The sequence below is a fragment of the Dipodomys spectabilis genome, unplaced genomic scaffold (genome assembly GCF_019054845.1).
Source record: "Dipodomys spectabilis isolate Male_0828 unplaced genomic scaffold, ASM1905484v1 ptg000745l, whole genome shotgun sequence".
Classification (NCBI taxonomy): domain Eukaryota; kingdom Metazoa; phylum Chordata; class Mammalia; order Rodentia; family Heteromyidae; genus Dipodomys; species Dipodomys spectabilis.
This window is the reverse complement of record NW_024871422.1, coordinates 18873-31219: the sequence shown is the minus strand read 5'-3', so window position 1 is coordinate 31219 and position 12347 is coordinate 18873. Positions and strand designations below refer to the sequence as shown.

Genomic DNA, 12347 nt, shown 5'->3' with positions numbered 1-12347 from the left:
TGCCCCCCGCCCTCCCCCCTCCCTCTCCCCCCTCCCCCCCCCCCCCCCCCCGCGTCCCCAGCGCTCTCGCGCCCAGGTGGGGGGGGGGCCGGGGGAAGAGCGCCGCTCCCCCCGCCGCGGGAGGCCCGGCCTCGGCCCCGCCCCCGGCGCCGACGTCACGGCGGCGGCGGCGCCTGATTGGCCCAGCGGCCGGGACAACACCTGCTCGTCTCCTTCACCCGGCTGACAGCGGAGCTTGCGCGGCTATTTGAAGCCCGGCGCGGCCGCGGCCCGGCACTGGCGGCGGCGCACGGCCGGGTCACGTGGCTCTCCGCGGGCCGCGGGGCGGGGGGGCGCGGGCGGGGGCGGGGCGGCGCCGGGCACCGGGGCCCCGGGGCCCGCGGAGATCCGGCCGCGCGGCGGGGCGGGCGGGCGGCGCGGAAGCAGCGCGGGACCCCGGCGCCATGCGCGCCGGGCGGCTGGGCCCCTGCGCGACCCTGGCGCTGCTGCTGGCCACCCTCGACCCCGCGGCGGGCACCGGCGCCACCAGCGCCCCCGACGGGCCCCCCGAGCGCGGCGCCCCGCAGAAGGGCCGCCTGTCCCTGCAGAACACAGGTACGGGTGCGGGGACGGGGTGCGGGGACGGGGGACGGGGTGCGGGGACGGGGGACGGGGTGCGGGGACGGGGGACGGGGTGCGGGGACGGGGTGCGGGGACGGGGTGCGGGGACGGGGGACGGGGTGCGGGGACGGGGTGCGGGGACGGGGGACGGGGTGCGGGGACGGGGGACGGGGTGCGGGGACGGGGTGCGGGGACGGGGGACGGGGTGCGGGGACGGGGTGCGGGGACGGGGTGCGGGGACGGGGGACGGGGGTGCGGGGTGCGGGGACGGGGTGCGGGGTGCGGGGACGGGGTGCGGGGTGCGGGGACGGGGTGCGGGGACGGGGGACGGGGTGCGGGGGTGCGGGGACAGGGGTGCGGGGACCGGGTGCGTGGAGCCGGTGCGGGGACGGGGTGCGGGGACGGAGGACGGGGGGCCACGGGCCCCGCGCGCGGATTCGGGGAACCCGGGACCCCTGTGGGCCGCGCGGTCTCGGGGGGACCCCCGACCCCGTGGGTCATGCGGACTCGGGGGGATCCCCGCCCCCCGTGGGCCGCGCAGACTCAGGGGATCCCCGCCCCCCGTGGGCCGCGCAGACTCGGGGGACCCCCGTCCCCCCGTGGTTCATGCGGACTCGGGGTGACCCCTTTACCCCCGTGGGTCATGCGGACTCGGGGTGACCCCCGCCCCCCGTGGGCCACGCGGACTCGGGGTGACCCCTTTACCCCCGTGGGTCATGCGGACTCGGGGTGACCCCCGCCCCCCGTGGGCCGCGCGGACTGGGGGGCCCCGGGAGCGGCGCCCGCACCCCGCACGTGCTCGCCCGCCGCCGGTGGTGAAACCTCCCTGGGACTTGTCACCGCCCCCCTCGGGTTTGGGGGTGACCCTCGGGGTGGTGAGGGACCCCGATCCTCCAGGCCAGCGCCGAGGGGCGACACCCCCGGAACCGGGCTGACATCCTGTACCGTCCCCCCACACCCCACACCCCCCCACACTCACAAGCCGGGAACTTCGCCTCCCATTGGCCGGCCCCTCCCCCCAAAAAAGGTGCCTGACACCCCAGAACTTTGCTCTGATATCTAGAAGTTTCTCCGCCCGCCCCCTGCCGCAGCACCCGCATCCTTGGCTCTGCAGCCCCCCCCCCGTACCCCGGTTGTATTTGGGGGATGGGGGGGTCGTGCGATCTCACGCATGCAGACACCTTGGAGCCTCCACCAGGCCCCCCCAGCCCGACCCTCATCTGTGGAGCTGCAGCCTGAGCCCCCCCCTGCACCCAGGGACTCCCCCCACAAATCCACCCCCCCACACACACACACACTCTCCTCAGCTGAAGGCCCGTTTTTCAAACTCCGACCCCGCCCTCCTCCCAAAATGTACTTTTCTGATGTAATTTTGTGGTCGGCTTAAGTCAGAAAATTGGGGGGGGGGGGGAAGCTAGGCCAACCCTGACAGTTCATTCCCCCAGGGCTGTCTCCTCCTTTCTGCACCAGGATGGCCACCCTTCCACCTGGAGAAGCTAGGGAACCCCCCCCCCCAAACACACACACCACCACCACCAGATCCCTAAATTTAAAAGGAGAGGGGGGCGTATCTCACTGGTGGCCTGGCTAGCCCCCCCCCCAGTCTCCACCCCCCCACCCCAGCCCTGTGAATACCACAGCTCGCTTCCCTAGCCTGGTATTTTTAATGTGGATGGTTTGGAGACACTGCCTTAATAGGAATTTTGTTTTGATTTTTAGGTGTTGAATCATTTTTAGGTGCCTTTTAGGCCGGTCTCCTTTCGGGGGGTCAGGAAGGAAATGGCTGGGTTTGATGGCAGAAGTCTCCTTCTCCTTGACGAATACAGTCTTTGTCCCCAAAGTCTTATTTTTGTCTGTGGTTTAAAGACCTGACATTATTATTTTTCGACCTCTCCAACCAAGTATTCCCACACCTACTTTATAAAACAAGGAAGGAGTCAGGGTACAGTGGCTCACGCCTATAATCCCTGCTATGCAGGAGGCCGAGATCTGAGGATCACAGTTCGAAGCCAACTCTGGACAGGAAAGTCTGTAAGACTCTTACGGCCAATAAACCACCCGAAAAGCCAGAAGTGAAGGTGTGGCTTAAAAGGTAGAGCACCAGCCTTGGGTGGAAAAGCTCAAGGGACAGCACCCAGGCCCTGAGTTCAAGCCCCAGGATCAACACCAAAAAATAAAAACACAAAGGAGAAGAGTCTCTTTCAATTGTGACTTTTTTGGGGCTAATTTTTGCAAATAACTACACATATTAACGTTCTCATGAGTAGTAGTCAAAATTTTAGACCACAGAGTTTTTATTAATCTCCCCCCTTAATTTTCCCATGAGTTCTTGCTAACTTTTCTTTTTTTCTTGCTTTGTGTGTGTTTGTGTGTGTGTGTGTGTGCATGTATGCACACACATGCCAGTCTTGGGCCTTCAGTTCAAGGCCTGGGCACTGTCCCTGAAATCTTTGCATAAAGCTAGTGCTCTACCACTTGAGCCACAGCTCCACTTCCAGGTTGGGGGTAATTAATTGGACATAAGAGTCTCAGGGACTTTCTTGACTCCAGCTGGCTTCAAACCTCAATCTGCAGATCTCAGCCTCTTGCGCAGCTCAGATGACAAGTCATGAGCCACCAGCCCTTGCTAACTTTCTATGTGCGTGTCATAGCGTGGATGTGGGTTTTGCATATATTTGCATGTCATTTGCATATATTTGAATGTACTTCCGTGTCCTTTTCCTTGCAGCGGAGATTCAGCGGTGTTTGGTCAACGCAGGCGATGTGGGGTGTGGCGTCTTTGAATGTTTTGAGAATAATTCGTGTGAGATTCGGGGCTTGCAGGGGATTTGCATGACGTTTCTGCACAACGCTGGAAAATTCGATGCCCAGGTAAAAAAAAAAAACTCCATAGATCACAAAAATATGTCTTGATTATTATGACTGTTTTAAGTAGTTGTACAAAGAGATTTCAATTCAACACGTCCATTAACAAACCCAATGCATCTTGATCTGCATTGGAAATAGTCATTGGAAAGATTGGATTTTCTAGAAAGTTCTGAGAGCTGTCCGATGTTAAGGGTCTCGCCATCTTCTTTGGTTGTGTCTGTACAGCTGGGCAGGCTAGACATCAAAATCACAGTAAAAGCCAACACTGCTGGTGCACACCTATCATCCTAGCGACTCAGGAGGCTGAGATCTGAGGATCCAGCTTTGAAGCCAGCTGGAGCCAGCAGTTCAAAGCCAGGCAGGGCAGGAAAAATCCATGAGACTCTTATCTCTAATGAACCACCAGAAAACCAGAAGTAGAGCTGTGCCTCAAAGTGGTAGAGTGTTAGCCCAGAGCAAAACAGTTGAGGGACAGCACCCAGGCCCTGAGTTCAAGCCCCATGACCAACAACAACAAAAAATCACTGTAAATGCTTAAGAGTCTGGTCCCCCAGAATTCAGTCTTCAAAGCCTAATTGATTAGGGGTGGTAGACCATAGGAGCAGAGATAAGGACCCCCACCTCATCCGCTGTACACACTGCAATCCAGAAATTCTTACATCTAAAGACTTCAACAGCCGGGTGCTGGTGGCTCATGCCTGTCATCCTAGCTACTCAGGAGGCTGAGATCTGAGGATCACAGTTTGAGGCCAGCCCAGGCAGAAAAGTTCAGGAGATTGGTATCACCAGTGAACCAGCAAAAAGCCAGAAGTGGAGGTGTGGCTCCAGTGGTAGAACCGCAACCTTGAAAAAGAAAACTCAGAGGACAGGCCCTGAGTTCAAGCCCCAGTACTGGCACCAAAGGAAAACAAAAAATCGACTTCATCGTGCATCAGCCTCTCTCGGAGAACGTTGATTATTTCTCAGTTAGCAGACTCTTGTCTCCAAATCTAAACATTCAAAAATCATAACTGGGTCTCACATTCCATATTTTCCTTTTGCCATATGTAATAAATGTGTCAGGGGCAGGCACTCATGACTCACCTGTCATCCCAGCTGCTCAGGAGGCTGAGATCTGAGGATCATGGTTTGAAGCCAGTACAGGAAAAAAGCCCATGAGACTTTTTTGATTTTTTTGGTTGGTCATAGGGCCTGAACTCTGGGCCTGGGTGCTGTCTCTCAGCTCTTCAGCTCAAGGCTAGCACTCTACCACTTGAGCCACAGCACCACTTCTGGCTTTTTCTGCTTATGGGGTGCTGAGGAATCAAACCCAGGGCCTCAGGCATGCAAGACAAGCACTCTACCACTGAGCCACCTTCCCAGCCCCCAAGAGACTCCTATCTCCAATTAATCACCAGAGAGCTAGAAGTGGACCTGTGGCTCACTGAAGCCTTGAGCAGAAAAGGCTATGGGAGAGCTTAAGGCCCTGAGTTCAAGCCCCAGTACCAACACAAAATACATAAAGTCAGGTGAGGCACACATAGGGAAACTAGAAACACATAGGGAGCTAATGACTCAAGCCTGTAATCCCAGCTACTTAGAGGAGGCCAGGATCTGAGGATCACAGTTTGAGGCCAGCTTGGACAGGAAAGTGTAACTTTGCCTCTACAAGATAAGAGAATCGTGGGCCAGGTGTGTAGCTGGCATGCTTGGGCTTCGCCCACAGATGCAGGGGGACAGTCATTTGGGTAGTTCCGGCTGGAGGCCAGGTGAGCCTTTCAGAGGCCGTAATCCTTAGGGCCCCAAAAGTTTAAAGGCAAAGAATGTCCCCCGCCCCCTCAGAGGATGGGTAGAGACAGGTGTGAACTTGGGGCACAAAGACCGAGCCCTCCTAGCTCTGTGTCAGTCCTGGGATTTGAATTCAGCGCTGGAGTGTTGTCCCTTACCTTTTTTTTTCGATCAAGGCTGGTGCTCGACCATTTGAACCACAGCTCCACTTTGAGCTTGCTGCAGGTCCATTGGCAATCAGAGTCTCACAGATTTTCCTCACTGGGCTGGCTTTGAACCGCGATCCTCAGACCTCAGCCTCCTGAGTAGCTAGGATGACAGGCGTGAGCCAAAGGCCCAGGAAAGACACATCCAGCTGGAGAGGAAGGAGGTGCATCTGCCAGGGCACAGAGCCAGCGTCCTTCGGGGCTGTGTCAACCTGACCACAGCCTATCACTGACGAAGGATAGCCATTGAAGGCGGGGTTTCCAATTTCTTTTCCTTATTTTAGGTGCCAGTCCTGGGGCTTGAACTCAGGGCCTGGGCGCTGTCCCTAACCTTCTTCAGCTCAAGGCTAGCGCTCTACCACTTGAGCCACAGCACCACTTCTGGCTTTTTCTGTGTCTGTGGTACTGAGGAATCGAACCCAGGACTTCATGCATGCTAGGCAAGCACTCTACCACTAAGCCGCCTTCCCAGCCCCACCCCTCTTTTTTTAATCCATTCAGGTGGCCTTGGCTTGTGCCTGTCATCCTAGCTACCTACTCAGGAGGCTGATGTCTAAGGATGGCAGTTCAAAGCCAGCCCAGACAAGAAAAATCCGTGAGACTTCATCTCTAATGAACCATGGGGGGAAAAAAAAAAAGCCAGGGGCTGGGCAGGTGGCTCAGTGGTAGAGTGCTTGCTTAGCATGCATGAAGCCCTGGGTTCGATTCCTCAGTACCACAGACACAGAAAAAGCCAGAAATGGCGCTTGTGGCCCAAGTGATCAAGTGGTAGAGCGCTAACCTTGGCAAAGGAAGCTCAGGGACAGCACCCAGGCCCTGAGTTCAAGCGCCAGGGCCAGAAGTAGAGCTGTGGGTCAGGTAGTAAAGTGCTAACCTTCAGCAAACAGGCTCAGGGCCAACGCCTAGTCCCCGAGTTCAAGCCCCACAACTGACCAAAAAAAAATCCAATTTGGATTTCAACGGTTTACACCTGCCACTCTAACGGATCAGGAGGCTGGAGATCTAAGGATCGGGAGTTCAAACCAGCCTATGCAGGATGCTCTTGAGATTTCCTCTCCCATGGGTCACAAAAAAAGCCAAAAGTGGAGTTGTGGTGCAAGTGGTAGAGCGCCAGCCTTCGGGATGAAAAAGTGTAAGGACCGCGCCTGGGGCCTGAGTTTAAGTCTGTGCGCGCGTGTGTGTCTGTGTGCATGTATGTGTGCACGTGTGTGCGCGCGTGCGTGTGTCTGTGCGTGTGCATGTGTGCGTGCGTGCGTGTCTGCGCGCGTGTGTCTGTGTGTGTGCGCGTGTGTATGCATGCATGCATGCGTGCGCGCGCATCCCAGCCCCTCTCCCCTCGCGCGTTCCGCAGGGCAAGTCCTTCATCAAAGACGCGCTCCGGTGCAAGGCCCACGCCCTGCGCCACCGGTTCGGCTGCATCAGCCGCAAGTGTCCGGCCATCAAGGAGATGGTGTTCCAGCTGCAGCGCGAGTGCTACCTCAAGCACGACCTGTGCGCCGCCGCCCAGGACAACATCCGCGTCATGGTGGAGATGATCCACTTCAAGGACCTGCTGCTCCAGGAGTGAGTGCGGCGGGGGCGGGGCCGCGGGGGCGGGGCCGCGGGGTGGGGACGGGGGCGGGGCCTGAGGCCAGGGCGGGGCCGCGGGGGCAGGGCGGGGCCGGAGGCAGGGGCGGGGCTGCGGGGTGGGGCCAGGGCGGGGCCTAAGGCGGGGGCGGGGCCGGGTGGGACTTCGGGGCGGGGCCGGAGGCCAGGGCGGGGCCGGGTGGGGGGCGGGGCTGGAGGCCAGGGCGGGGCCGGCGGGGGCGGGGCCTGAGGCCAGGGCAGGGGCGGGGCTGGAGGCAGGGGCGGGCCTGTGGGGCGGGGCCGGAGGCGGGGGCGGGGCAGGGGCGGGGCGGCGGGGGCGGGGCTGCGGGGTGGGGCCAGGGGGGCGGGGACGGGGGCGGGGCCTGAGGCCAGGGCAGGGGCGGGGCCGGAGGCCAGGGCAGGGGCGGGGCTGTGGGGCGGGGCCGGAGGCCAGGGCGGGGCCGGGTGGGGGCGGGGCTGGAGGCCAGGGCGGGGCCGAGTGGGGGGCGGGGCGCCGCGGTAGAGTCTAGGTGAGGCCCCGGGTTCGATTCCTCACCACCACCTACACAGAAAGAGCCAGAAGTGGCGCCTGGAGCAAAAGCCGCTCCAGGACAGCGCCCAGGCCGAGTTCAAGCCCCAGGACTGGGTCCCACCCCACCCCCAAAAAAGGAGTAACTGGCCTGCAGGGAGGCAGCCTTGGAGGCCCCTGGAGGCAGGCAGGGGAGGCCTGCCCGTGGAGGCTGGACTCCATGCAGTGAGGACCGTTGGGTTTTTTCCTTGGGGGTTCAGCAAAGCTGCACGCGTGCTTTCCTGGCTCGTTTTCAAGTGAATGTGGGTTCCTTCCTCCACTTGTTTGTTTGTTTTGCTTTTGGTGTTGTGCTGGTACCCGGATTTGAACTCGGGGCCCCACACTCTGAATTGGTTCACACTCCCCAAGGACTGCGCTCTGTCCCTTGAGCCACGGCCTCCCTTTTGGCTTTTTTAGCTGGTTCACTGCAGATAAGAGGCTGGCGGACTTTCCCGCCCCAGGCTGGCTTCGAACCACCGTCTCCTGATCTCAGAGCCGCCGCCGCCCCGGCTCCCGTCCGTTCTCTACCCGAACCCCCTTCTACCCGCCCCCCAAACATCGGGTGATCTTCGCGGTGAGCCCCGCCCCCGCCTGCTTCCTGGCTGTGGGGGGCTGGCAGGCTGCGGGGCTTTGTTGGAGTCTGGGACACAGAGCGCCCCCCACCCCACCCCTGCGCATTTTTGGGAATCCTTTGGGCTCGCTGACACCCAATTGAGCAAGCTGGTTTTTGTCATCACTCACAGGCCCGGCCTGCAGCTTCTGTGGGCGCCATGCCAACTCCAAAATGAGGCTTGGATGAACTGGCTTTGGCAACTTCCCATACAGCTCCCCCCCCCCCCCCAGGGTGCAGCTTCGGCCGGCTCAGGCCGCTTCCCGCGAGGAAGGGAAGCTAACGAAGGGAATCTCACGCCTGTAATCCCAGCCACTCATCGCGGTTCAAAGGCAGCCCCGCGCGGGAGAGTCCAGGAGGCCCTGGGTGGCTGCTCCTGCCTGAGCTCCCCGAGGCCCCGCGCTGGGCTGCCCCTGGGCTCGGCTGGCACCCGCGCCCCGGAGCCCCAGCCAGGGCCTGGCCTCGCGGGCCGAGCCTTCGCTCGGAGAGAGCCGGGGGACGGGCCCGGGCCTGGCCTCGCGGGCCGATCCTCCGCGCACGGCCTTCGGGGAGCTGGGGGACAGGCCCGGGCCTGGCCTCGCGGGCCGATCCTCCGCGCGCGGCCTCCGGGGGACGGGCCCGGGCCTGGCCTCGCGGGCCGATCCTCCGCGCGGCCTCCGGGGGGCGGGCCCGGGCCTGGCCTCGCGGGCCGATCCTCCGCGCGCGGCCTCCGGGGAGCCGGGGGACGGGCCCGGGCCTGGCCTCGCGGGCCGATCCTCCGCGCGCGGCCTCCGGGGAGCCGGGGGGACGGGCCCGGGCCTGGCCTCGCGGGCCGATCCTCCGCGCGCGGCCTCCGGGGAGCCGGGGGACGGGCCCGGGCCTGGCCTCGCGGGCCGATCCTCCGCGCGCGGCCTCCGGGGAGCCGGGGGACGGGCCCGGGCCTGGCCTCGCGGGCCGATCCTCCGCGCGCGGCCTCCGGGGAGCCGGGGGACGGGCCCGGGCCTGGCCTCGCGGGCCGATCCTCCGCGCGCGGCCTCCGGGGAGCCGGGGGACGGGCCCGGGCCTGGCCTCGCGGGCCGATCCTCCGCGCGCGGCCTCCGGGGAGCCGGGGGGAGGACAGGCCCGGGCCCGCGCTCAGCGCTCTCTCTGCTCCCCAGACCCTACGTGGACCTGGTGAACCTGCTGCTGACGTGCGGGGAGGCGGTGCGCGCGGCCGTGACCCACAGCGTGCAGGCGCAGTGCGAGCAGGCCTGGGGCGGCCTCTGCTCCATCCTGGGCTTCTGCACCTCGGCCGTCCGGAGCCCGCCCACGGCGCCCCCCGGCCGCAGCGCCGAGACCGGCCGCGGCGCCCGGGCCCAGAGCGGCAGCCCGAGCCCACCCGAGCACCCGGATGTGCCCAGGTGAAAGGGCGAGAGGGACGCCCCGCCCGCCCGCCCGCGCAGGCGCCGGCCACGGACGTTCCGAAGCCGCTGCCGTTGGAGGGGTCGTCGGACGGTGCCGCGCGCGGAGCCTTCTGGGTACCGGAGAGCTGGCATGCCCCCCACCTGGCGCCCCACGCACGCGTGACTCCGCCCCCTGCCCTCCGCGGACGGAGCCCAGGGCCGCACTCCCGCAGGAGCGGCCGCGGCGGTGGGAGGGGCCGAGGCGCTTAGGCCACGCCCTCGTCTTGCCGTAAAGCCACGCCCCATCCACAAACAGGCCCTCCCCCTTTCCAGGTCTGCCCAGGCCCTCATCTGCATAAGCCCCGCCTACCCACGGGCCTCGCCTCCTCCGCATAGGTCCGTCCCCCTTCATCTGCATAGGCCCCGCCCCTGGCCCGCTGGGCCCCGCCATTCGGGAAGGATGGAGACAGGCTGCGGGTGAGGCCTGCTGCGCTCCCTGACCTTGGGGTTCGGGGTCAGCCCGTGACCTTGGGGTTCGGGGCTGCTTGGGGGGGGGGCGTGCGTTTTCTGAGCCGTCGATCCGGGTGTTCCCTTAACCACTGCGCCTCGCCCGCCTCCTCTCCTGGGTTTCCTTAGTTTACCCATCCGCAGTTGTGTGGCTGTGGAGCGGAGCGCGGAGGCCGGGAGGCCCGGAGGCCCGGGGCCCTGCTCCCCGCGGCGGAGGCCAGGCGGGAGGCCCGGGGCCCTGCTCCCCGCGGCGGAGGCCCGGAGGCCCGGGGCCCTGCTCCCCGCGGCGGAGGCCGGGCGGCCCGGGGCCCCGTTGCTAGTGCCCTGGGGCCTGTCGGTGGCCGGTGCCCACCTGAGGCAGAGCTGGGACCCCGAGGGAAACTGAGGCAGGCAGCTGCCCCCGCCGGGGGTTTCGCTCTCTGGCCTGCCTTGGCCATCAGGGGAGTTCTGGAAATCTCTTAAGGGACAGAGAGCAGGGCTAAAAGAGACCAAAGGCGGGGGGGGGGGGGGGTGCAGAGAGAGCAGGAAGCACGCGTGGACCTCGCTCCCTGGGAGGCTGAGGCCGGAGGCTCGCGGAGGGAGGCCAGCCTGGAGGCCGAAAATCCCGAGACTCCTTCTCTTCCCTCTCTCTCTTATTGAACCAGCGAAAAGTGGTGGGGCTGTGTGGCTCGGGTGGTAGAGCACCAGCCTCGGGCAGGACTGGCACCCCTCCACGATCCAGTCCAGCTCTCTCCTTGCTGTGTCCTAATAGGAGCCAAAGATGGGCAGACGTCCCGGGGCAGGTTTCTGTAGACTAGGGAGGTCATTAACCAGCTTTTTCTATAAATGCGACCTTTTTTTTTTCAGTTTGACAGGTCATAGGGTTTCTTTGGGAGCTGTCGCCTCTGCCAGCGGAGCCTCGAAAGCATTCCAATGAGAGCTGGGCTCCGTCCCAGTGCATTTTTTTTATTTCACAAGACACCCAGCTAGCTCTGGCGTACACGCCATTGTTTGCTGTCCCTTACCCTAGGTACGAGCCAAAAGAGAAAAAAAAAAAATGCATCCTGCCTGTCTGCCTTTGTTAACCTGAAGCTAAATTTATCCAGGCTTAAATGATTTGCTTTAAAGGCAAAAAGTCTCCCGAAGCTTAGCCAGTGTTTCTATGCAAAACGGGGGTGGGAGGGGGGGGAGAAATAAAATGAAATCCAACCTGAATCTCACTCACATCCACGATGTTGGGTGAATGACAGGCCCAGGAGAAACATCTAGAAAGATCTGGGGGGGTTGTAGCAAGCAGATCAGGTGGATTTCACTCCGCCCTGGGTCATTGTGGCGTGGTCAGGGCTTGTCACTCCAAAACGAATCCAGCACCATGTCTGTAGCTCACGCCTGTCATCCCAGCTACTCAGGAGGCTTGAGATCTGAGGATCATGGTTGAAAGCCAGCCCCCGGCAGGGAAATCCATGAGACTCTGATCTCCAACGAACTACCAAAAAACAACCACCCAGAAATGGAGTTGTGGTTCAAGGGGTAGAGCACCAACTTTGAATTAAAAAACAAAACTCAGGGACAGAGCCGAGGTCCTGAGTTCAAGCCCCAGGACTGGCACCAAAAAAGAAACCAGTTATGTTCTGAATTGCAGGCTTGACCATTCACTGGTGCCTACCTGGTGTGCAAATGTATCTCTTTATCACCTACTGATATCTTCATTATGTCTCTTGTAAATATTCCTCATTTGTATTTATTTGTGTCCCCACTCCGAAGGCATAAAATGACTCATGGTATAATTTCTCATGCTGCTGATTGCATTTCTTTCTTCTTTTTTTTTCCTCTTCAAACATCTGAAGAGACAGTCCAGCCCCCTTAGCTCACGCCTGTCATCCCAGCTACTCAGGAGGCTGAGATTTAAGGACCAGGATTCAAAGCCAGCCTGGGCAGGAAAGTCTGTGAGACTTTTTTTCTTTTTCCTTCTTTTTTTTTTTTTTTGGCTGGTCCTGGGGCCTGAACTCTGGGCCTGGGCGCTGTCCCTCGGCTCTTCAATTCAAGGTGAGCCCTCTACCACTTGAGCCACAGCGCCACTTCCAGCTTTTTCTGCTTATGTGGTGCTGAGGAATTGAACCCAGGGCCTCATGCCTACAAGGCAAGCACTCTACCACTGAGCCACCTTCCCAGCCCTCTTTCTCTTTTTTTTTTTTTGTCATTCATGGGGCTTGAACTCAGGGCCTGAGCGCTGTCTCTGAGCTCTGCAGCTCAAGGCTAGCACTCTACCACTTTGAGCCACAGCTTCATTTCCTATTTTCAGGTGGGTCATTGGA

At 61.7% G+C, this 12347-nt stretch overlaps 1 protein-coding gene across 1 annotated transcript; it reads left to right on the top strand.

Moving 5' to 3' along the window:
* Positions 1-443: 443 nt before the first annotated feature.
* On the top strand, positions 444-10438 carry Stc2 (stanniocalcin 2). Its single transcript, XM_042672641.1, has 5 exons — positions 444-594; positions 3329-3471; positions 6793-7004; positions 9322-9564; positions 10198-10438. The coding sequence occupies exons 1-5, from the start codon at positions 444-446 to the stop codon at positions 10436-10438; spliced, it is 990 nt and encodes a 329-aa protein (XP_042528575.1).
* The last annotated feature ends 1909 nt before the right edge of the window (positions 10439-12347 follow it).